Source organism: Neomonachus schauinslandi, chromosome 5 (genome assembly GCF_002201575.2).
Source record: "Neomonachus schauinslandi chromosome 5, ASM220157v2, whole genome shotgun sequence".
Classification (NCBI taxonomy): domain Eukaryota; kingdom Metazoa; phylum Chordata; class Mammalia; order Carnivora; family Phocidae; genus Neomonachus; species Neomonachus schauinslandi.
In genome coordinates, this window is record NC_058407.1 from 3,229,846 (window position 1) to 3,252,446 (window position 22,601).

Genomic DNA, 22,601 nt, shown 5'->3' on the forward strand with positions numbered 1-22,601 from the left:
ATTCAGGATTTGGTCGATGTGCATGTTCGATGCACTCCAGTGCCAGGCTCTGTGCTCCTACACCATGCCCGAGAGCTCAGCTCTAACCAGTCCCGAAGAAGCAGAGGACACGACAGTGTGTGCCAGAGTCTGGCAAGAACGGATGGTGGCCAACAGAGGAGAAGCGGAAGAAGGGGAGACCACCAATCCTGGGGGTGGGGGCAAAGGGGCACTGCTAGGGCAGAGGGACTTGAGGAAAAGCAGCACAGCATCCAACTTGCAAAACCATCCCGATCATCATCCCCTACTGTTTGGTGCAGGCAGACCTGCTCGCCCAGCACACCTGTGCACACGGGTCCTCCAGGTTCTACAGAGAACATCCAGCCTCCACTGGAGCTGCCGAGGGCCAGCACGCCAGCAGCCCCCACAGGCCCACTGCGGCCCCCTGAGCGTGCGAGCACAGAGGCCCATGGCAGACGGCAGAGGGTTTCCGGGCCACAGCCAGGACAATCAGGGGCCTTTGTCCCATGTACCCACAGTCACCCGGTGGTTGCAGAGAACCCACTGATGCTGCTATGGATTTCTGTGAACCACGGCTCCGTGCACAGCCCCTCCCAGAAAGAGTCTGGCCACCGCGAGAGGGACAGAGAACTCAAAAGGCCACTCCAGCGCACTAGAGGACAGTGAGCCACACCAAACACCGGGGGCGATCTATTTCTCCCCGAGATCGAAGAAGAAACAACATCTGGTAGCAGATTAAGAAATCAAATACATGTATGAGCAAAATTTTAAAAGCCCAAAGTTGTTTTGTGAATAAATGACAGGCTCCCTATGCCTGAGATCCACCCCGCTCCATGCACAGCCGCCGTCCCGTCTAATCGGCTCTCTCGCCTGCCCCCGGTCCGCTGGTGCCCAGACTTAATCCTTCAGTCTCTCCTCCCACTTGCACCTGGATGGCCCCAAGGAAACACCCCAGGTCCCTCGGCAGGGAGGGGGCCGCTGGAAGCTGACTGGCCATGGCAGGAACTCATTTGCTCGGGAAGCTGCTTACTGCACGCCAGGGCCAAAACAAAGGACTGTTTGGCAGAAGTCCCTATCCCTAAGGGAATACACACTGCCGACAAAATTGTGACCAAGAATTCAGCTCGAATAGTACAAGTAACTGTTAGAAATGGGTTTCTGCTAAGGTCTTCGTGGCCACTCACCCAGGAAATCCCAAATCCTTTCTGGTTTCCCAGGAGCCTGTGCTCTGATCCATCAGACCACAGACCTGCTGTCAGGGACTTTTTTCTTCCTGGGTGGTTCTATCTGGTTCTACTCCTCCTTAAATACCCATATACCACTTCCCTTTTCCATAGACTTTTTGCACCTGGCCCTCCCCACAGGCTGGGGATGGATGTTGATTTGCCTACTTACAGGGGATTTGGGTTCGTAGTAATTACTGTCCCTACTTACGCTGCAAGAGTAGGCTGTATGTGCTTTTATTTGCTTCCCTTCTTGATGTGCGTGGTTTCTTAGAGGGAATGCAAACAATGCATATTTAGGTGGCCTCGTGCAATTCCGAGTTCATTCCAGACAGGCATTCTTGCTGGATGTAGGCCCTACAGCGATGTATATTCTTGCAGCACGTTGAGGACACCTTCTCATGTTTTTGTTGAGAAGTCAGTTCTCAAATAGCTGTTCTTAGAAAATAATCTTTTCCTCCAGCTGCTTTAAGACTTCGTCTGTAGTGTAATTAAAGCGTAATTAATCTTCACAAGGATGTGCTCGCATACAGTTTTCCCTGTTAGTAATTCTCCTCTGGACCCACTGGTCTCTTAAATATGTGAGGTGGTACATTTCGGGACTTTTGGTGAACATCTCCATTATTGTTTCTCCAAATTCTCACTCATCCTCTCTCTTCCCCTCCTGTGATTCCAAACACACACACATCAGGCTTCCGGACCACACCCCCTAGATCTCCTATCTTCTGTGTTTTCCACATCCTTACTCTCCAAGTTCTATTATGGCTCTTTCCTTCCAACCATCTTCCAGGTCACTCATGTTCTCTTTAGCTGTGTCTAGCCATCATGTTTTTAAATTTGGTTATCATAGTTTTCAATTCCAGAAATCCTATTTGGTCATTTTTTCAAATCTCTTCTGTAAAATTATACAGATATATAAAATTATACAGATATATAATATTCAAGATTATCTGTTTTCATCCCTTCATACAGAGTTAAGGATAATGGTTTCATGCTATGTGCCTAAGAATTACAAAAGCACAACATTTTGTGGACCAGTTTCTGATACCTGTTGCTTCTGTTTGGTCTACTTAAGGAGTTTCGAATGGGTGATAAGCTTTGACTACGTGCAGATCATTTTATCTGAAAAATGCACGTATTTGTAGAAACGTCAGTTCTGGTGCCTTCCTCCAGAATAGATTTTGCTTGGCTTCTCCCCAGCACTGTGAGGCTCCAGTAGAGAAGTACCGTAACTGAGGTTCAAACAACCCTGGTCCTCCCAGGTGACATAAACCAGGAGTACAAGACTGTATGAGGGCTGTCCCATTCCAGTTTTTCCCTGCTGGTCACTCCGCTCAGTCCCAGGAAGGTTATGGGCATTTCTCTCATTGTCTGTCTGGGGCAGTTCGACCCATTCACTCCAAGAGACTGTCAAAACAACAACTCATGAAGGGATATTTTTTCCATATGAGCAGATGCCCTTAGAAGAACAGCACTTTAGTGCCGGGCTCATCCACTCTCACCTTTGTCCTCCATTCCAAGCTAAGTGGCTCGAGTCTTCACCCCTCACTCTGAGGGAAGTCCTACCGCTTGTGCCCCACACACCACAGGGGAAGCCACCTCAGCACCCCCCGAGACACAGCACTGCCCCGCCCAGCACACAGCCTCTCGGGCTGCAAGCTTCCACTGTGCCTGGCTCCACTGCACACAGGCCCGTCTCTCCTCAGGCAGGGCCCCGTCCTGTCTACATGACACACTTTCATGAAGGCTTTAAGGGTAGCAGAGAGGGGGTACAACACTACTCAAAATAGAAAACCCCTTTAAAAGTGCTTTTGAGATGTTCTTTAGTCAATCCTCCCCACTACAAAAGACGGTGATGCCGTCTCTCTTCCGGTCTTCCCCTTACCTCCTCACCATGCTTCCTTCTGTGCCCCGAGACCTCTGTCCTCCTCCACCTCGCCAGTCCGTTCTTCACAACACAACTGCTGGAACTCCAGGCTTCCTTTAACTTTACTTTACAGAGCAATTCAGCTCTTCTCTACGCTAGTCCTTTCTGGGCCATGCCCATAAAACCTTCCCTTTCTTTTCTCTTTTAACTTTTATCAATGTATTTAAACTATTAAAAAAAAAGTTCAGGGGGCTCCTGGGTGGCTCAGTCGTTAAGCGTCTGCCTTCGGCTCAGGTCATGATCTCAGGGTCCTGGGATGGAGCCCCGCCTCGGGCTCCCTGCTCGGCGGGAAGCCTGCTTCTCCCTCTCCCACTCCCTCTGCTTGTGTTCCCCCTCTCGCTCTCTCTCTCTGTCAAATAAATAAATAAAATCTTAAAAAAAAAAAAAAAGTTCACCCATTCCTCTCACCCCACACCCCCACAGCCCCCACCTCTTGCAACCACCAATACATTCCTTGCATCTATGAGCTGGCTTTTCAGTGTTTTCTTTTTTCTTTTTAAGACTGCACATGTAAGAGAGATCATACAGGATTTCTCTCTCTCTGTCTGACTTATTTCCCGTAGCATAATGCTCTTGAGGTCCATCCATGTTGTTGCAAACAGGAGGATTTCCTTTCTTATGGCTGAGCAACGTCCCTGGACGTGTGTGTACTACAATTTCTTCATCTGTTCCTCTGTCAATGGACACTTAGGTTGTTTCCATATCTTGGCTATTGTAAATAATACTGCATTAACATGAGGTATTTCTTCGAATTAGCTTTTTCATCCTGTTCAGATAAATACGCTGAAGTGAAAATGCTGAATCATATGGTGACTCTATTTTTAATTTTTCGAGAAACCTCCATTCTGTTAGTGGCTGCACCAGCCTGCATTTCTACCATCCCTACAGCACACAGGGGCTCCCTTCTCCAGAACAGCCATTCTAATAACAGGTAAGATGTCCTAGCTCATTGCCATTTTGATTTGCATTTCCCCAAAGATTAATGACATAGAGCATCTTTCCATGTGTCTGTTGGCCATCTGTATGTCTTCTTTGGAAAAATGTCTATTCAGATCTTCTGCCCATTTTTTAATCAGATTTTTTTTTCTCTTGAGTTATAGGAGTTTTTTATATGTTTTGGATATTAGCCCCTTATCAGATATGTGATTTGTGATTATCTTCTCACATTCAGTGGTCTGCCTTTTCATTTTGTTCATGGTTTCCTTTGCTGTGCAGAAGCATTTTAGTATGATGTAGTCCCAATTGTTTATTCTTGGTTTTGTTGCTTTTGCTTTTGGCAACAGGTATAAAAAACCATAGCCAGGACCTACTATGTCAATGAGCCTGTGTTTTCTCGTATGGGCTTTAAGGTTTCAGGTCGTACATTCAAGTCTTGAATCCATTTTGAGTTAATTCTCAAATGGTGTAAGATATCAGTCCAGTTTCATTCTTTTGTATAAATTTTCCAAACGCCATTTATTGAAGAGACTGTTCTTTCCTCATTGTATATTCTTGGCTCCTTTGTTGTAAATTATTTGACCATATATGTGTGGGGTTATTTCTAGGCTCTCTATTCTATTTCATTGATCTATGTGTCTGATTTTATGCCAATACCATACTGTTTTAATTACTATAGCTTTTGTAATACAGTTTGAAATTGAGGCTCATGATGCCTCCAGCTTTATTCTTCTTTCTCATGATGGCGTTCTCTATTTGGGGTCTTTTGTGCTTCCGTACATGTTTTAGAATTCTTTGTCCAATTTCTCTGAAAAACACCGTTAGAATTTTGATAGGGATTGCAGTGAATCTGTAGATTGCTGTGGATAATAGGATCATTTTAGCAATATTAAGCTAATATATCTGATAATATTAAGCAATAATAATATTAAGCAATAATAATATTATTATTTCTTCCAATCTATGAACGCCAAACATCTTTCCATTTATTTGTATCTTCTTTAACTTCTTTCATTCATGTTTTACAGTTCTCGATATACAGGTCTTTGACCTCGTTAGTTAAATTTATTCCTAAGTATTTTATTCTTTTTGTTGCAATTATAAATAGGCTTGTTTTTTTAACTTCTCTTTCTGATGGTTATTAGTGTAAAGAAACAACAGATTTTTGTGCACTAATTTTGTATCCTGCAACTTTACTAAACTCATTTATTAATTCTAAGAGGTTTTTTGATGGAGTCAGGGATTTTCTATACATAATATCATCTTATCTGCAAATAGTGACAATTTTTGTTCTTCTACAATGTGGATGTCCTTTCTTTTTCTTGCCTAATTACTCTGGCTAGGATTTTCAATACTATGTTGAAAAAAAAGTGGTGAGAGTAGACATCCTTGTCTTGTTCCTGATCTTAAAGGAAAAGCTTTCAGCTTTTCACAGTTGAGTATAATGTTAGCTGTGGGCTTATCATAGATGGCCTTTATTGTGCCGAAATATGCTCCTTCTATGCCTATATTCTGTTAAAAGTTTTTATCATGAATGGATGTTGAATTTTATCAAATGCTTTTTCTACATCGATTGAGATGATCCTATAATTTTTATCCTTCATTTTGTTAATGTGGTAGACCACACTGATTGCTGTCATATTTGCAAACCATATTTGCACCCCTGGAATAAACCCAACGTGGTCATAGTGTGTGATCTTTTTAATATATTGTTGAATTCAATTTGCTAGAATTTTGTTCAGGATTTCTGCACCAGTGTTCATCAAGGATACGGGCCTGTAATTTTTTTGTGTGGCATCCTTGTCTGGTTTTAGTATCACAGTAATGCTGGCCTCACATAATGTGTTCAGAAAAGTCCCTCCATCTTCTATTTTTTCAGAAAGGTTTGAGAAGGATTGGTATTAATCCTTCCTTGAATGTTTGGTAGAACTCACCAGTGAGGCTGCCTGGTCCTAGACTTTTGTTTGTTGGGAGACTTTTAATTACTGATTCAGTCTCCCTGCTAGAAATGGGTCTGATGTTCAGATGTTCTAACTCATCATGATTCAGTCTTGGCTGGTGGGTAATCAAAATTTATCCATTTCTTCCAGGTTGTCTGATTTGTTGGCACATAATTGTTCATAGTCATCTTTGATGATTCTTTGTACTTCTGTGGTATCTGCTGTACATCTCCTTTTTCATTTCTAATCTTACTTGAGTCCTCTCCCTCTTTTCTGGTGAGTCTCACAAAAGGTTTGTCAACTCCGTTTACTTCTCAAAGAACCAGCACTTCGTTTCATTGATCTTTTCTAATATCTGCCTATGCCATTTATTTCTGCTCTAATCTGTTACCGCCTTCCTTCTACTAGCTTTGGGCTTCATTCTTTTTTTTCTAGTTCCTTGAGATGTAAAGTTATGTTGCTTATTTAAGACTTTTCTCGTTCCTTGAGGTAGGTATTTATTGTACGAACTTCCCTCTTAGAACTACTTTTGCTGCACCCAGTAAATTTTGGTATGTCACTTTTCCATTTTCATTTGCCTCAAGGTATTTTTTGATTTCTCTCTTGATTTCTTCTTTGACCCTTTGGTTGTTCAGCAGTCTACTCGCCCCATATTTGTGAATTTTCCAGTTTTATTCATGTAATTAACTTCACCTTTCTTAATCAACAAGCCCACGAAGGTGTGTTCCTTCACCCAAGTGCCAAAAAGCTCTAAAATAAATGCTGTCCTTCCCCTAAAATGCAGAAAGGAGGCAGTGGGGTTTTTTGTTTTTTTTTTTTAAGCAATTTTTCTTCCTAGCATATCCTGCCCTTAGTAAAATCTTTATAGTCCCTGCAAAAGTTCCTGGTCCACAATTTCTCTCTCTAAGAGGTGAGTGATGAAATGGGGGGAGGGTGGACTTCACACGGCTGAGGCCTGAAGGTGCCTCTCCCGAGGGGCTGCCAAGGGGCCCCGGCGCCCACCAGCCAGAAAGCCCAAACCCCATCCACTGTGCGTACTTCCTGCTTGGAAAGCCTGGTATTTAGGTTTCACTAGAAGAACAGCTACAAACTGGCTACAGCGTTCACATATTTTACATATATATTACATAAAAGAAGCTTCTCTGTTGTGAAGAACGGATCCTTTAAGCCAAGAACTGCAGGCCGGAAGGACCCGCCTCAGAAATTGCACTGAAAAATGTGATTTACAAAAAAGTACATTTGAGCTGGGATTCCTTTGGTCGTCGTTGCTGCTCTTTTAAACCATCATCCAGCAAAGCTGCAATGTGCTTCTTTCTAAACCACAGCACCAGAGAAAATCAATTCAAGTATTTCCCCACACTGTAGCACAGGTACAAACGAGCACTAACCACTACTTCCCAACCTCCACGGAAACAGAAAATACGCCTTCTAAGGGACAGGAGGGGAAGCGAAGAAGTCAGGATGTGAAATTCACATCTACTGCAAATCATATTTCAAAGAACTAACTGAGACTGGGGCCAGCTGTGAACCTGCTAGTGGGGAAAACCCAGCCATCTCCCAGAGATCTCACTGTGAAGTTAAGAATAAACGCAGTTACACAAGCAGGAAACCGTATTTTGAGTAGACAGGTTGGAAAGCAGCTAAATATACTGAATCAAATCAAGTATTATTGGAAGAACCGTGAAAAACTTCACCGTATGGAAATGAGGTAATAACCATTAAGATACATAGTCGAAAATCAGATTCAATCAAGGAACAAAATTATATTTTGGAGTTTATAATTTGTATGACTCCATTTTATAATGTCTTTCAACAGTTCCCCAAACCAAGTGTCTTTCTGGGGAGATTATGACCGTTATAGTTTGTGGCTGCTAACGGCACGGCAAGGGGGAAGCGATGCACAGGGACGCGGAAGCAGTGCTGGAATGCACACCCCTGCATCTACATTTGAAGCAAAGTACAATTTCTCTGTACATTCAGCAAAATCACCTGCAGAGCTCACATGAGGCTCTTTATGAAAGAGCCTTTCTCTTTGTACCTCATCACTGACCGGCTGGCGCCCCAAATCTACGCCTGGTTCTGCTTGGTATCACTTTGTTAATGCTGTTCATTAATGTAACAAACTATCAGGAGAATATGCTTGGAATGGGCAGGCATTATCTCCCAACTTTCATTTAATTAAACTCTGCGATTGCAATATGACAGTCAGCACATCATAGGGGAAATTATTTTAAGAATGAAGGTAAAAAGTATTTCAAAGCCTCCACTTAAATATGAAAGCATAATCTAAAACGGCCGAGCACACACTGTAATTTTTCTATAATATTAAAGATGTTATTTCCAGACTTGGTAATTAATTGGATTCCATGGAGAAATTACGCCAGCATCCTTGATAGCAAAATGATGCACAAAGGCAGGGAACAGAGTGCCAAAGGACAGCCATAAACAACCATGCTGTCGCCCAGATTATGACAATCATCGGGCTTAATAAGGAGTGAGAGCTGCCCGCTTCTGTGCACACTCATTCCTCCTGCAAAGTGCCTGCACTGAATTCTGATTATGTTGCCTTAATAAAAACGAAGGGGAGAGGCTCCCGCCCCAGAAGAATGCCCAGCCCTGCCCCGTGGAGCCAGGAGCCCCAGGCTCAGTGAGGACAGCACCTTGCAGGGTGAGGGCCAGTCCCAAGCCCCCCACCGCCTCCTCCCGGGCCCTCAGGGAGACAGGTTCTCAGGAAGCAGGCTTACCGTCAATCCGGCTCACGAGCTCTTCCAACATCTTCACCTTCATTTGAATCCCAGGCTGGGCAAAGGTATAGTTGTCCTAAGGGAAAAATAACAACAAATATCAAATGCACAGAAAATAAAACACACCTTCCAAAGGGGAAAAAGGAAGTCGGAACAAAGGTGAACAGTTTCACAGCGGAACAAAGTCACCACCTGGTCCATGCCCGCGGCATCAGGCCCTGTCGCAACGGCCGACCCGCAGCAGGATCCCATCTGGGGTCAGATCCGGCCCTTCCCGACATCAGAGGGTGAGCACACCCGCCTCGGGGAGCATCTACCGGAGCATCTCTTTATGTAAATGCAGATATTTACATTTACATGGAACAAACGGGCGTGGGCATGGACAGCTCCTTGAGAAGCGTGTGCCGGAAGCAGCTGCCTGGCCGCCACCGGGGTAGCGGGCACTCGCCAGTGCCGGAAAAACGGCGGCGGAACGGCGCCTGGGCCGGTGCTCTCGGTGCCCACATCCCGCCCACAGTCCCCGGGCCACCGACGCGGCCGCTGCACGAGGAAAGTGAGCGTGTGACCACTCTCGGTGAACCCAGGTGAAGGAGTCGATCAACTGAGACAGGAAACCCAGTGTGGGCGTCAAGGGGGACGAGTCCTTGGTCAAACAGACCTGGAGAAGGAGCCCCACCCTCCTACTCAGGAGCTGTGCAGCCTCGGTAAGCAATGTCACCTCTCGGCTCCCGTTGGTCGTCTACACTGTGACAATCATGCTGCCTTCTAGGTCTGCTCCGAGGTGTACAGGAGACCAGGTCAGGGGACCGTGCTGGAGGGCCCAAGACTACCAGAGGTGCCGAGGAACGAGGGCGGGGCCTCAGCCAGCCCCCGTCGCCTTCAGAAGGGCCGCTGGGCTTCGAAGGCGCAGATGCAAGGCAGAGACAGCCCCAAAGAGGTCTACGGCCTAAGCCCAGAGGCTGCCAAAGGGCACAAAGGTGTCAATCCACCGACCAAAGGGAATTATCTGGACTAGCCAAGGGCCCACTGCAGTCCCGGGGTCCTGACAAGTCCACAGGAGCGTGAGAAGGACTCGACCTGCCGCAGCAGTGTTGAAGATGGAGGAAGGGGCCACGAGGCAAAGGACACGGGCTGGAAAAAGGGCAGGTTGTGAGATCTCCCTGGAGCCTTAGGCCCACACCTTGAGTCAGGCCCACAAGAGCCACATCAGAAGCCTGGCCTCCAGAACCACAAAGTAACACATAATCTGTGTTGTTTTCAGCCACTAAGCCTGTGGTGATTTGTTACAGCACCCCCAGGAAATGAATACAGGAGGCCTGGGGGATGTTCTTCACCGCGGCCCCCAGGATGCACTAAGATGAAAGGACGAGAAGAGAATCTGGAGCAATCAAGACCCCAATGCCAACCCTGCAGATCCCTGGACTCCGGGGAGCACACAGGCCTTGGCCCCAGAGGCTCACGCGGGCTCGTGCTGGGCCAGTGCTGGGACGGAGTGGCTCGTCCTCAGGGAGCGACACCAGGCAGGCCGCACAAGCCGCGCCCAGGACAGCGAGACCCCTGGCCTCTGGGAGGTATGGGTGACGTGGGCAACTGCAGCCCACCAGGCAGTCGCTGTGGCCCTGTGGACAGTGGGGAGCACTCCTGCTGTGCCACGCACCACGGGGCACTGGGGGGGGGGGAGGGGAGGCCATCATTCGGGCGGGGACGGCTCCTAGGCAGCCGCCCCACATCTCGGCCTGCATTCAGGGCCCAGGAGGGAAGTGGAGGGCAAGTCCAGGCTGGACACGAACAACCCCAGACAGTCAACCGTGCAGACACCCCCTGTGAGCGAGGGGCCGTGCCCACAAAACACAGAGTCCAAACCTGAAGGGGACCGAGCAGCTGGCCGCACAGGCGGTAGCCGGCGGGAGACCCCAGGGTCGTGGCCACAGCACCCAGTGCAGCCAGCTCCAGAATCTGCGAGGGGGCTTTTCAGGTGAAATGCTCAGCGTGGAGCAGCTTGGGAGGCTCAGGTGGGGGGATCCTTGCCCCCGGCCCCGGCTCCGTCAGCTCTGCGTTCACCGTGCGCACGCGCACTCACCACCGCACAGGCCCACGTGGCGGCCGGAGCCGGGGCAGGAGTGGCCGCCGCCGGGGCGCAGAACTAAAGTCTCCTACGGGCATCGAGGAATTTCCACAGACGCAGAAAACGGACAATCAGCCCTGCCCTCTCGCTGGCCAATCTCCCCCGAGTGGATCTGGGGTGACAGGCTCTGGGCTCCAAACCGTGGCATCTCTGCCCGCGCCAAACCAAGAAGAGCGGCGTGCACCCACCTCACCTGGAGCGATGCCAAGGCACAAAGGCCGGCGCTCCCGGGGTGGTGTCACGGGGGCCTGGCGTGACCATCTCCTGGACCTGGTGACAGGCCTGCGGGTCCTGCTAAATCCTGAGCTCTGGAGAAGGGAGTCAGGGACGCGCGTGTAATGGGCGGGACGATTTCAGGGCCGGACGGAGCCACGTGTGTCCATTAAGGACACACTGTAAGCTTTAACGTATCTGAACTTTAACAGGGTAAGAAATTTGGGTTTTGGACTTGAGCTTGCAAGGGTTAGCCTCTGAGACTTAATTTCTCCCTGGAAATTGGATAACAGAAGGAGATTTATATTCAAGTATGGAGCATACCGCCTCGTTGGAAGTTTATACATCATCACTTAACCTCACAGCAGAATTTCCGATGAGCCAGGTTGAACGATATACCTGGATATAATTCAGGATGGGAAATACATTGCAGACTGATTCTGCAGCCTTGGGCGAAGGCCTTGCAGATTATTTAATTGATGTTCAGTTCTGACAAATTCCAGAGCCATCAGAAGTACACTGTAATACCCTCCCCCCTGGTGGTCCCAGGAGAACGAAGGGGTGAGGGTTTCACTGGGAGCTGGTGCATCCTGATGGGCTATGGATCTCCTCCTCTCCCTCTCCAGGGGGATTCAGCTAGCATCACTCCCGGACCTTCTCTATCCCCACAATACTCGCCACAAGAAGGCAACTTATCAATTGCTAAAGCCGGCAGAATAGACAGGCTGTGGGCTCGGCCCTGCTGCCACCTGGCAGAGCCAGCTAAGACCGCGGGCAGGCTGCTCCCCCTCCAAGGCTCTGCTGCACATGAGGGTGGCCTGGCTCTGGCCCAGCGATGGCTCTGATGGGGTGGGTAAGCCCGAGTGATCCTGGGATTCGGTCAGCCGGTTTATTTGGCTCTCGCACCAAGATAGGATTTCAAGATTCTCATTTAGAAGAAATAAAAGTTATTCTTCGGTCTCCATCTGCCACTATTTTGTGGCAGTTTTATTTCTCAATTTGTTCAAAACCCAGGTAGGGAAGATAGGTTTTCTTGGAAATCCAAACAATGAGAAAAGAAGAACACCTGAGAGCCTTTAAAATTTAAAATTTAAAAAAATAAAACTATGTTTTAAAAGGACCAGAAGAGACTGATGGATGGGCTGTGGCCTTAGCATTCTGGACTTGGGTCCCAGGCAGAGAAGATCAGCCTTCAAACGGGCTCCGACCCAGATGACAAAATGGGTCTCGGAGGGCAGAGCCCAGCGAAGCAGGGCACAGCGGTTGGCTGAGGGAGCCCAGGCTGTGGGTGGCCCTGCTCAGTGGCCAGAAAGCCTTTGAAGGGCACACCAAGGACCTTCCAGAGCCAGACGGCTGAGTGAGAAGGTGTAAGGGGAAAAGAACATTCTGTGGCCCCAGCAACAGCCCCTCTGGGAGACACGGGGTACTCAGGCCCTCCGGGGGGAGCGGGTACCTGTGGCCCAGCAAGATCCTGCCAGCACAGCACCTCTCACAGGTTCTGCCCACCCAAGGCCAGGTCACCAGATGTACCTCTGGGCCATCACCCCCAGCACCCCATCCAAACACACACATGCACACACACCTGGCACAGAAAACACCTGCTACACGAAGCTGTGAATGGACGCAGAAACCTACCCACTTATGGAAATACTAACCGTAATAATATCACCACCTTCACAAAAAGTAGACATTCATATCCTTTCTAATTGAGATTTGATTTTACATCTTTAAGAAAGAATATGCTCTTCGAAACTTACAAGTCAGAGGAAGAAAGGTCTGAGGAATACAGTGATACACTGACCTTTTGGGGAATGTTTTACCCAAGGTAAAGTCTGTATTCACAGAAAACCGAAGCACGCGCCCACGGCCTGCCTTACATCTGTTGCCATCCCACCTCACACTTCGGCAAAAACAAATAGCACTCTCTGTGCTCTTCGGGAAAAAAGGAGAATAACATTTTCTGAAGGACCCTGGCAGAGACGAGCTGAAAATTAAATTCACAGGGGCTGAGCTGGAAGGCCCCACAGTCCCTCCGCCCCCCCCCCCCCGACCAGAGACCTGCCGCCTGGCCTCTCTCCCTGGAACACGGCTTCTTTCCTATGCTGAAACCACAGGAGCCCCTCTCTGTGCCCTGCAGGACCTGCCTCTGGAACAGCTCAGCAAGTTCCTTTCACAAACAATGGCCTGAAAGACCTCTGTGTCCGTCATCTCTTGCAGGTGCCCCCAGGACCCAGACACAGCCCTGGACAAAGTGCCCCACAGGGGCCCCGGCAGTGCAGAGGTCAGAGGGCAAGCACCTGCTGTGGCGGCTGCAGTCCGTGTCACCCGTCTGGACGTCACCCCGGCTACTGCAAGTAATGCAGCGTCCAGAACAGGGTCGGACTGTGAGCTGCTTCATCTCCCCAAGAACCACTTCTGCATCCTCCCGTGGGCCACACGACATGCTGAGTCCTGGCAGAGACGGCACACAGAAGCGCAGGCCTGGGACTGCTGTCCTCAGACAGGCTCGTGTGCCAGGCCGGCCCTCCCTTGGCTGGTGCCAGAGACCCGAGAGTTCAGGAGCGTTCCCGCCATTCCCGAACAAACAAGGATGCTTCACTGGACCTCAACCAACAGTGTAGCTTATGCTGAACTGCATTCCTTCTGGGAGTCTGGAATTTTGGAAAGTGCCAGGCAGAGGGTGTCGAGGTAACGAGCTCTCCATACAACCCAGGCACAGAGTCTCTAACGAGCTCCCAGGTGGACATTTTACACCTGCTGTCATGACTCGCTGCTGGGGACATGATGTGTGTCCCGTGTGCCTCCACCGGGACAAGACGTGAGGTGCCTTACCCCTGCTGTCTCCGGGCCTCTCCACTTGGCTGGTTCTGCTTTGCGTGCTGGTACTGGAAGGAATCACGGCCTTGAATACAACCATATACTGATTCCTGGGAGGCACTGAACCTTGGGCTGGTCTTTGGGTACCCCAACAGAGTCGGGGAGAAAAACCAACAGGGCCCTTCTGTTCACAGAGAGACCAGTTAAGCAAATGTTCATCACGCAGGCCACGCCAGTGCATGAGAAGGGCTCACTGTGATGTGGGGAGCCCCACCTGTTAGCACAGCACAGAACGGGGAGCCCCATCTGGAGACCAGGCTGAGGATGTGAAGCCTGAGCAGAGATGCAGAAAGAAGGGAGCAGCGTGCAGAAGAGCCCTGGCAGCAGCCCAGAGCAGGGCACCTCCCGGGGGGGAATGAAGGCCAGGACAGCTGGAGGGGCAGCGAGGAGGCTGGGGTACGGCGGGAGAAGACCGTTCTGAGGCTGGAAGACCATCTGGGAGGGAAGGGTAGGACCAGAGCAGAGCCATGGAATGAAGGTACTGACATGGAGATGGGGAGCCACCACACTTACAAGATCTGCGTTTGGAGAAGACTCTGCCGCAAGGTGCAGAGTAACAGCAGAGCAAAGAGGATGCAGGGAAGCCAGCTGCCAGACCGATGCCCTAATCTACACCAAATGATGAGGACAGCCTCCCACCGAAGACGCAGGTGGCCCAAATTATCCAAACTGCTTTCAACGAGCTATATTACTGGTTGGGTTTTTGAACTTGAACATAGGGCTTTTCATTTATTCCTATTAGCTCATTCACTTGATTGGTTCTCGGGTGGCATTCCAGGCAGCTGAACTCATTCTGAATCGTGATTATGTCATTTATCACATTAGCTGTCCCTCCAAGCTTAGAGGCACTGGTTACACTTACACCCTCAATGTCTTCATTACAGCCTCAGAGAAGAGGGGGAAGGACAAGGACAAGGACAGAGCTCCACGGCATGTTTCTCAGGGACCACACTCAGGTGGAGGAGTGCTGTAACAATGTATCAAGCCAACTCCTCACTTTCGTAGTGCAAGCTTCCTTTCTCTGATCTCCTGTCTTCTCATCTGTGAGTGAGACCGGAATGTCCGCCTCACAAGGCACGGGGAGGGGCTGTTAAATGAGCCGCTATACCTAAAGAACCTGGACCCTCCCTCCCAGTGCCCACCTTCCACGGTGACACAGGTCACGGGATAGCAGTGAAGACGGGGATTCCCGCCCAGCCCTGATGCAGCACCCAGTGCTCCCACTGTCAGCCCCTCCGACAATGGGGTCGATGCTAAATGCCTGTTTTCGGTCACTACCAGGGGTTGTCAAGGGTCTGAGGGGAAGACAGGATGAGTGGGTGGAGCACAGGGGATTTGTGAGGCACTGAAACCACCCTGTGTGACTGTAACAGTAGACATACATTTGTCCAAAGCCCGAGAACGTGCAACACCAAGAGAGAACCCTCGTGTCAACTCTGGACTCTGGGTAGTAGTAAGAGATCAACACTGGCTCATCAGCTGCACCAAATGCACCACACTAATGCAAGATGTTAGTAAGAGGAGCTGTGTCTGTCAGGATGTGGTGAGGGAGTACAAAGAAACCACATTTTCTGCTGAGTATTTCTATACACCCAAAACTGCTCTAAAAAATAAAGTCCATTGGGGCGCCTGGGTGGCTCAGTCGTTAAGCGTCTGCCTTCGGCTCAGGCCATGATCCCGGGGTCCTGGGACCGAGCCCCGCATCGGGCTCCCTGCTCGGCGGGAAGGCTGCCTCTCCCTCTCCCACTCCCCCTGCTTGCGTTCCCTCTTTCACTGCCTCTGTCAAATAAATAAAATCTTTATAAAAAAAATAATAATAACAAAGTCCATTAATTTTTAAAATTACTCAATTCATCCAAAAGAACATAGGGGAGAAAAAGTAGAAATAAGAAAAGATAAAATGAATAGAAAATAAATACCAAGGTGGCAGCCTAAGAAGCCCCAGCCACACAAATAATTACACCGGAAACCTATGAATGTGTATGAACTAAACATACTTAAAAAAATAAAGCAAAATCCAACTCTAAGCTTTCTACAAGAAACGCACATTACACAAGAAAATACCCACAGATTAGAAGCAAAGGGGTAGAAAAAAAGATGCACCAAGACTAAGCCAAGGGAAGGTGGAATGGCTATATTAATATCCAATGAACTGGACTCCAGAACAGGGAACATGACCAGCAATAATGAGGAATATTTCATAATAATAAATAAAAATAACATCTAAATTCATCAAGAAAACCTAAAAGCTAATCCTATGTGTGTGTGTACCTAATAAATGAGATTCAGATGATGTGAAGCAAGACCTGACAAAACTAAAAGAGACAAATCCAACCATTATAATTGGAAATTTCAAAAGTCCTCACTCAGTAGCTGAGAAAAAGGAAACAGAAAATCAGTAAAAGCAGAGAACACTGGACTAACACTATCAACCAACCTGACCTGACTAACATTTATGGAAACCTCCCCCAACAAAGCAAAACATACATTCTTTCCAAGGACACTAAGATATTCACCAAGACAGACCACGTGACAGATCTCAGAACAAATACCAGAAAATGTAATTACCAATGTTAGGAAGGAAAGACATCATTATAGTTCCTACAGACATTAAAAGAATTAAAGGGTATTATGAACAACAATATGCCAGTAAATCAGACAACTTCTTTAAAATGATGAAATTCCTTAAAAGACACAAATTATTGAAACTGACAAGAGTGGCACCTGGGTGGCTTAGTCGGTTAAGCATCTGCCTTCCGCTCAGGTCATGATCCTGGAGTCCTGGGATCAAGCCCCAAGTTGGGCTTCCTGCTCAGTGGGGAGCCTGCTTCTCCCTCTCCCTCTGCCTGCTGCTCTGCCTACTTGTGCTCTCTCACTCTCTCTCAAATAAATAAATAAAATCTTTTTTTAAAAGCTTTAAAAAAAAACTGACAAAGCTTTTCTTAAAGCTTAAAAAAAAACTGTCAAGAGAAGAAGTAGAAAATCTGGAGCCCTACTTACAGCAAAAATTGAATTTACAGTTAAAACTTTCCCACAAAGAAAGTCCCAGGGCAAGATGGCTTCCCTGTTGAACTCTATCAAATATTTAAGGAAGAATAACACTAATCTTACACAAACCCTTCCAGAAATTATAGGCCACCATTTCCCTAAGGTTAAGAAAGAAAAAGACTTTAGAAGAAAAGAAAGTAGAACACAATATTCCTCAGGAACAGAGAGGTGAAAATCTTTATAAATACATACTACCAAAGAAAATCTAGAAGTACAGAAAAAGGTTAATATCTCATGACAAAGTAGAGTTCCCCAGAAATGCAGGTCAACCTAACAATCAAAGTTCATTAAAGTCCTTCACTACATTAACAGAATAAGTAAGAAAAATCACATGATCATATCAACAGAAAAGGCATTTGACAAAAATATCAATTCCTAATTTTTTTAAAAGACTCAGCAAAGCAAACTATAATGTGACGTCCTGGTCTTCTTCCACCAGGTCTTAAGAATTCAATCCTCGGGGCGCCTGGGTGGCTCAGTCGTTAAGCGTCTGCCTTCGGCTCAGGTCATGATCCCAGGGTCCTGGGATCGAGCCCTGCACTGGGCTCCCTGCTCCACGGGAAGCCTGCTTCTCCCTCTCCCACTCCCCCTGCTTGTGTTCCCTCTCTCACTGTGTCTCTCTCTGTCAAATAAATAAATAAAATCTTAAAAAAAAAAAAAAAAAGAATTCAATCCTCAACCTCTTATTCCATTATATACCAGTATTCCTCAAATGTAAAGACCTATCAAAATAAACCAGGGTGCTTACTAAAAACATAGACCTCTCGACTGTGGAATTTGTACTGTCAGCAACCACCCTGAAAAAGGGCATCTACAAAAAGCCATCAGCTACCACCGTACTTCATGTTGAGAGCCTGAATGCTTCACCCTCCCCACCAGTATCTGGAAGGAGGTAAAAATGTCTGCTCTCAGCACATGAGGATCTTGACAACGCAGTAAGTCAAGAAAAGGAAATAAAGGCCATGCAAGTGTATAGAAAGAGGTAAGGGTCTCTTTATTTATAGATGACATCATTGTGTATAATTCCTAAGGCATCTACTGAAAAGCTCCTGAACTAGTCAGTGAATTTAGTAAGATCACCAGAAAGGTGAGGCACATTACATTTTCCAAAAGTGGCCACAACACTATCTCCAATCCTGCATGCTCTTTTATTATGTGACCATGCACTCCTGTATCAAGAGATGGGAGTCCAGTTTCCCTCTCTTTGTATCTGGGAAGACTTGTGACTGCTTCAACCAAGAGTGCAGTAGAAGTGATACTGTGTGATTTCAGAGGCTGTCATGAAAAATGCACCTTACATCCTGTTGGCTGGAAATCTTCCTGGGAGCCTCGCACTATTATGTAAGAAGTCTGACTATCCTAAGGCTACCATGCTGTGAGGCTGGAGAGTCCCAGGGAGAGGCCATGAGATGGCAGTCACTGTCCTAGTCTCAGAGCACCCCAACCTCTGCCCTGCCGGAGCCCAGGTGCCAGGAGCTCACATATGTATGGGTGAGACTTCAGACGGTTCCAGCCCCTAAGCATCACCTTGTACCCACCTTCAAGTCTCCCCACCTGAGGCTCCAGACAATGTGGTACATGGATAAGCAATACATGCCATTTCCTGACTGAAACCCTGACTGAAAGAATCTGTGAGCATAATAAAATAGTTCCTTTAAGTTGGGAAATCTGGAGCAATTTGTTACGCAACAATACTAGATAGAGAAAGATGTCGGTTTACAAAATCAATTATATTTGTATATATCAGCAGTAAAATTTGAAAAACAAAATTTACAAACAAAGCTATACCATTTAAAATAGCAACAAAAAACCCAAACTATTTAGAAATAAATTTAACAACATCTGAACAAAACCCATACACTGAAAACTACAAAATGTTTGTGAGGATCAATTTAAAAAAGTCTAAATTTAAAAACTCAGTATTGTTAATGCTGTTAATTCTGGGAAAACTGACATATAGATTCAACACAATCCCATTCAAACCCCAGCTCCTATTACTTTTTCTAAGGCTTTTCTGGTAGAAAATGGCCAACGATAAACTTTATATACAAATGTAAAGGACTGGGGCGCCTGGGTGGCTCAGTTGGTTAAGCGTCTGCCTTTGGCTCAGGTCATGATCCCAGGGTCCTGGGATGCAGCCCCGAGTCGGGCTCCCTGCTCAGCAGGGAGTCTGCTTCTCCCTCTCCTCCCTGCTCGTGCTCTCTCTCTCTCTCTCTCTCTCTCTCTCTCTCTCAAATAAATAAATAAAATCTTTTTAAAAAATGTGAAGGACCAAAAATACTCGTGAAAATTTATTTTAAAAAGAACAAAGTTGGAGGACTCTCTCTACTGTACTCTGAGAAAAGCTACAGTAATTAAGACAGTATGTACTGGCATAAAGATGCAGTAATAGATCAATGGAACAGAACAGAATGTCCAGAAATAGACACACATTTATATAATCATTTGATTTTCAGAAAAGGGACCAAAGCAATCCACTGGAAGAAAATAAAAAACAAAACTGTTTTTGACAAATGATGCTAGCTATGTTAACTAGGAAACCTGTATTTTAAAAATGAACCACTCTGCCTTCCTCACACCATACAGAAAAATTAAGTCAAGTTGAAAGTCAAAACAATAATTATAAAGCTTCTAGAAGAAAAGCAAAGGAGAATTCCCTGGCACACTGGGGGTAGGTGAAGGATTTTTACTTAAATTGGATCTTAAATTTTAAGTTAGATTTTTTTTTAAGATAAATTAGATTTCATAGAAATTAAAATTTTCCACTTATGAGAAGACACAGTTTTCTAACAATGGAGTGCCACACCACAAACTTGGGGAAAACATTCTCCCAGCCCCTCACTCTCTAACAGAAGACGGCCGTCCGGCAGAGACACGTCGAGGAGGGGAGTGCTGGTGCAGCCCTGCCTCGCACACGTTGCTGCTGGGTGTGTAAAACGGTACAGCCCATTTGAGGGAAATGCCGGGCTGTTTTCCACAGAAACGAAATACACTCCCACAGCATGACCCTGCAAGGCTACACCTAGGCACCGAGCAAGAGAAATGGAGGTTACGTCAACAAGAAGACATGCACGTGAATGTCCACAAAAAGTTTACTCATAGCAACCAAAGGCCAGAAACAGCCTTGGCTTCCACCAAAAAGATGGACGGAGAAACAAGCTGTGATATATTCATACAGTGAAATACTACTTGGTAATTAAAAGGAATGAACTATTCATTCATGCAATGACATGGATTTTACGTTTTTCAATGCTACTGTGAACTGAATTTTTTTTAATTTTCATTTTTAAAGTGTTTGCTGCTCAATGACTCATTCTTAATGAATCTGCTGCTGCAGCCCAGTAACCAACACACTCTTATCTGTTTAATAAACCTTTCTAAACGTTGCCAAGAATTCTCAATTTTATCGACGAGGCTCTAAAATCCCTTCTCTAAAGATCCTTCCACGCACAGCATGATTCATCTCGTGTTTGAGACAGGAACACATCTGCACGGACTAGGTGCCTCCTTCTTCATTCTTCCATCCACGGGGCTGGGCACAAGGCCTGGCTTTCCCTCCCTCCCCATGACGGCTTGGCTGCTCCTTCCAGGTGAAGACAGCCAAATCGGGGCCAAGTGAGCGAGCTTCCTCTCAGCCACCTTCCCAAGCAACAGACGGGCCCCTCGCTTCTTCTGTTTCCACTGAGCTGGGGAAGAACAACGCCCCAGGCCTCTGGCCGCCCCAGGCTCTGGCTGTCCACGCTCATTTCTAAGGATCCTGGGCCGCCTTCCAAGCCTGCTGGGGGCCCCTCTCCTTCTTGGAGCAGAAACCGCTCCAAGGGCTCCCCGCACCCGCTCTGGTTTCCTGTGATACGTCTGTCCCTTCTCTCCTCACTGGCTTATCTTCAAAGGCCGACATGCAGCAGCAACACCTGAGGGACAGCAGGCCCTGCGGCCCCCCGGGGACGGGGCTGGCAGAGGCCCGGACATCCTCTACGCGCGGCGCCACGCCACCGTATTTCCAGCCTTCTGTCTGACAAGTTCTAGGATAACACAGTCCCTTTCCCCAACGCCCCCCTCACTCCCAGGCCACCGACCAGTTCTCTGAACTGAGCAATGCTTCCCCAAGGAAAGGAAGTGTAGAAGACTAATTATAAAAGCAACGGCCCTTTTCTCCTCAAAGAGGCTGTCCTGTTAAGTAATGAATCCGAGAGTAATAGTATGACTGCAGGAGAGGCAAATGGGGAAGCCGTAATTCAACAAGTATAAGCTCGCCGGCAGCCCTGGCGCTGGGGCTGCTGGTGTCGTGCAGAGACCGGGAAAGCCCAAGAAGAACCCTCCCCAGCACGGAGGATACGCACCCCTGCAGCCTAGAAAACAGAACGGAAGCACACAGCCATGGCTTCCACACTTAGGGTCCCGTCCCCGTTCCCCCCCATACCGTCTGGCCCAGCCAGCCCAGGCCACCCCCTCACTGTGGAACCCCCCACCGCACGGCCCGCCGGGCAGATCCACACGGCCCATTTCACCACAAAATAAAGACTCCTCTCATACCCACATCCCCTTGTCAAGAAAAACCATCCCATCAGAATCATTAGCAGTGGTGGACAACTTCCACCCAGATCTGCTGGCTAGACCTCGTCACGAGGTCCTGGTAAGATTCTTCCCCGGGCAGGACTGTCCATGCACTGCCGGCCATTCAGTACCCTGGTCCCCGCCCCCTCGCTGCCACACCCAGACCCTCCCCAGCAACCCTAAGGAGGCAGTAGGTACCCCCACCACGCCCGCCCCACCACGGGTACTCACAGCGGCACCACAGTGGACGAGGCCTGCCCAGTCTGCCCGGCGCTCTCTCTCTGCCCATCCCACCGCCACCCAGCTGAGGCTCTAGTTTGGGCCGCAGATGGCCCCTCGCCAGCCCTACCTGTCGCCGCTGAGGGCTGTGCCAACGGCCTCCCTTCATCGCTCACGGAGCCAGCAGGAGCGCGAGGGCACCACAGTGCGAACCGAGTCTCCGCCATGAGACTATTTCACCTGGAAATGCAGCTGCTGCTTTTCTCCCGGCACCAAGGCCCCTCCATAGAAAGAGCGTCCCCTAAACAAACACCAAGTGTGAGGACACCATCCATCAGAAATGAGTGAGCAGGCCCGACACCTGGGGAGGGCCAAATTATGAGCCTTTCTCAGAGCTGCCAAAGCCAACCGCCCCCTTCCCCAGGGAATCTGGGTGAGTCTGCGTGCCACGGCCGCAGCCCGGAGAGAGTGCCGACCCTGGCCTGCACCGCTCCGTGAGGACCGCCCGCTCGGCCATTTCTGGAATGTCCCACGCACACTGGAAGAAAGGGAACACGCTGTGTGTGCCGGGCGTGGGGTTCCAGATATGGCCAGTAGCTCAACCTTATGAAGTCTGCGGCACAAATGTCGCGATCTTGCAAGTTCTTGTCTGCCTGACCCGCTAATTACTGAGAGGCAGGAAAGCTGGGGCCAGACTGTGCGGGTCTGAATCCCAAGTCTGCAACTTCCTAGCCCCACAGCGGGAAATGCCTGACAGACATGTTGCAGGGAAACTGAGATTAACACCAACAGTTA

General features: G+C 48.1%; 1 protein-coding gene across 3 annotated transcripts in view; it reads right to left on the reverse strand.

Annotated features, from left to right (window-relative positions):
• The window catches only part of TBC1D22A (TBC1 domain family member 22A), a 319,187-nt gene that overhangs the window by 122,057 nt on the left and 174,529 nt on the right, over positions 1-22,601 (reverse strand). For all 3 annotated transcript variants that reach the window (XM_044915765.1, XM_021687821.1, XM_021687820.1), the window contains one exon: positions 8,771-8,846. In XM_044915765.1, coding sequence (XP_044771700.1) covers positions 8,771-8,846 — 76 coding nt within the window. The remainder of the gene's footprint in view (positions 1-8,770; positions 8,847-22,601) is intronic.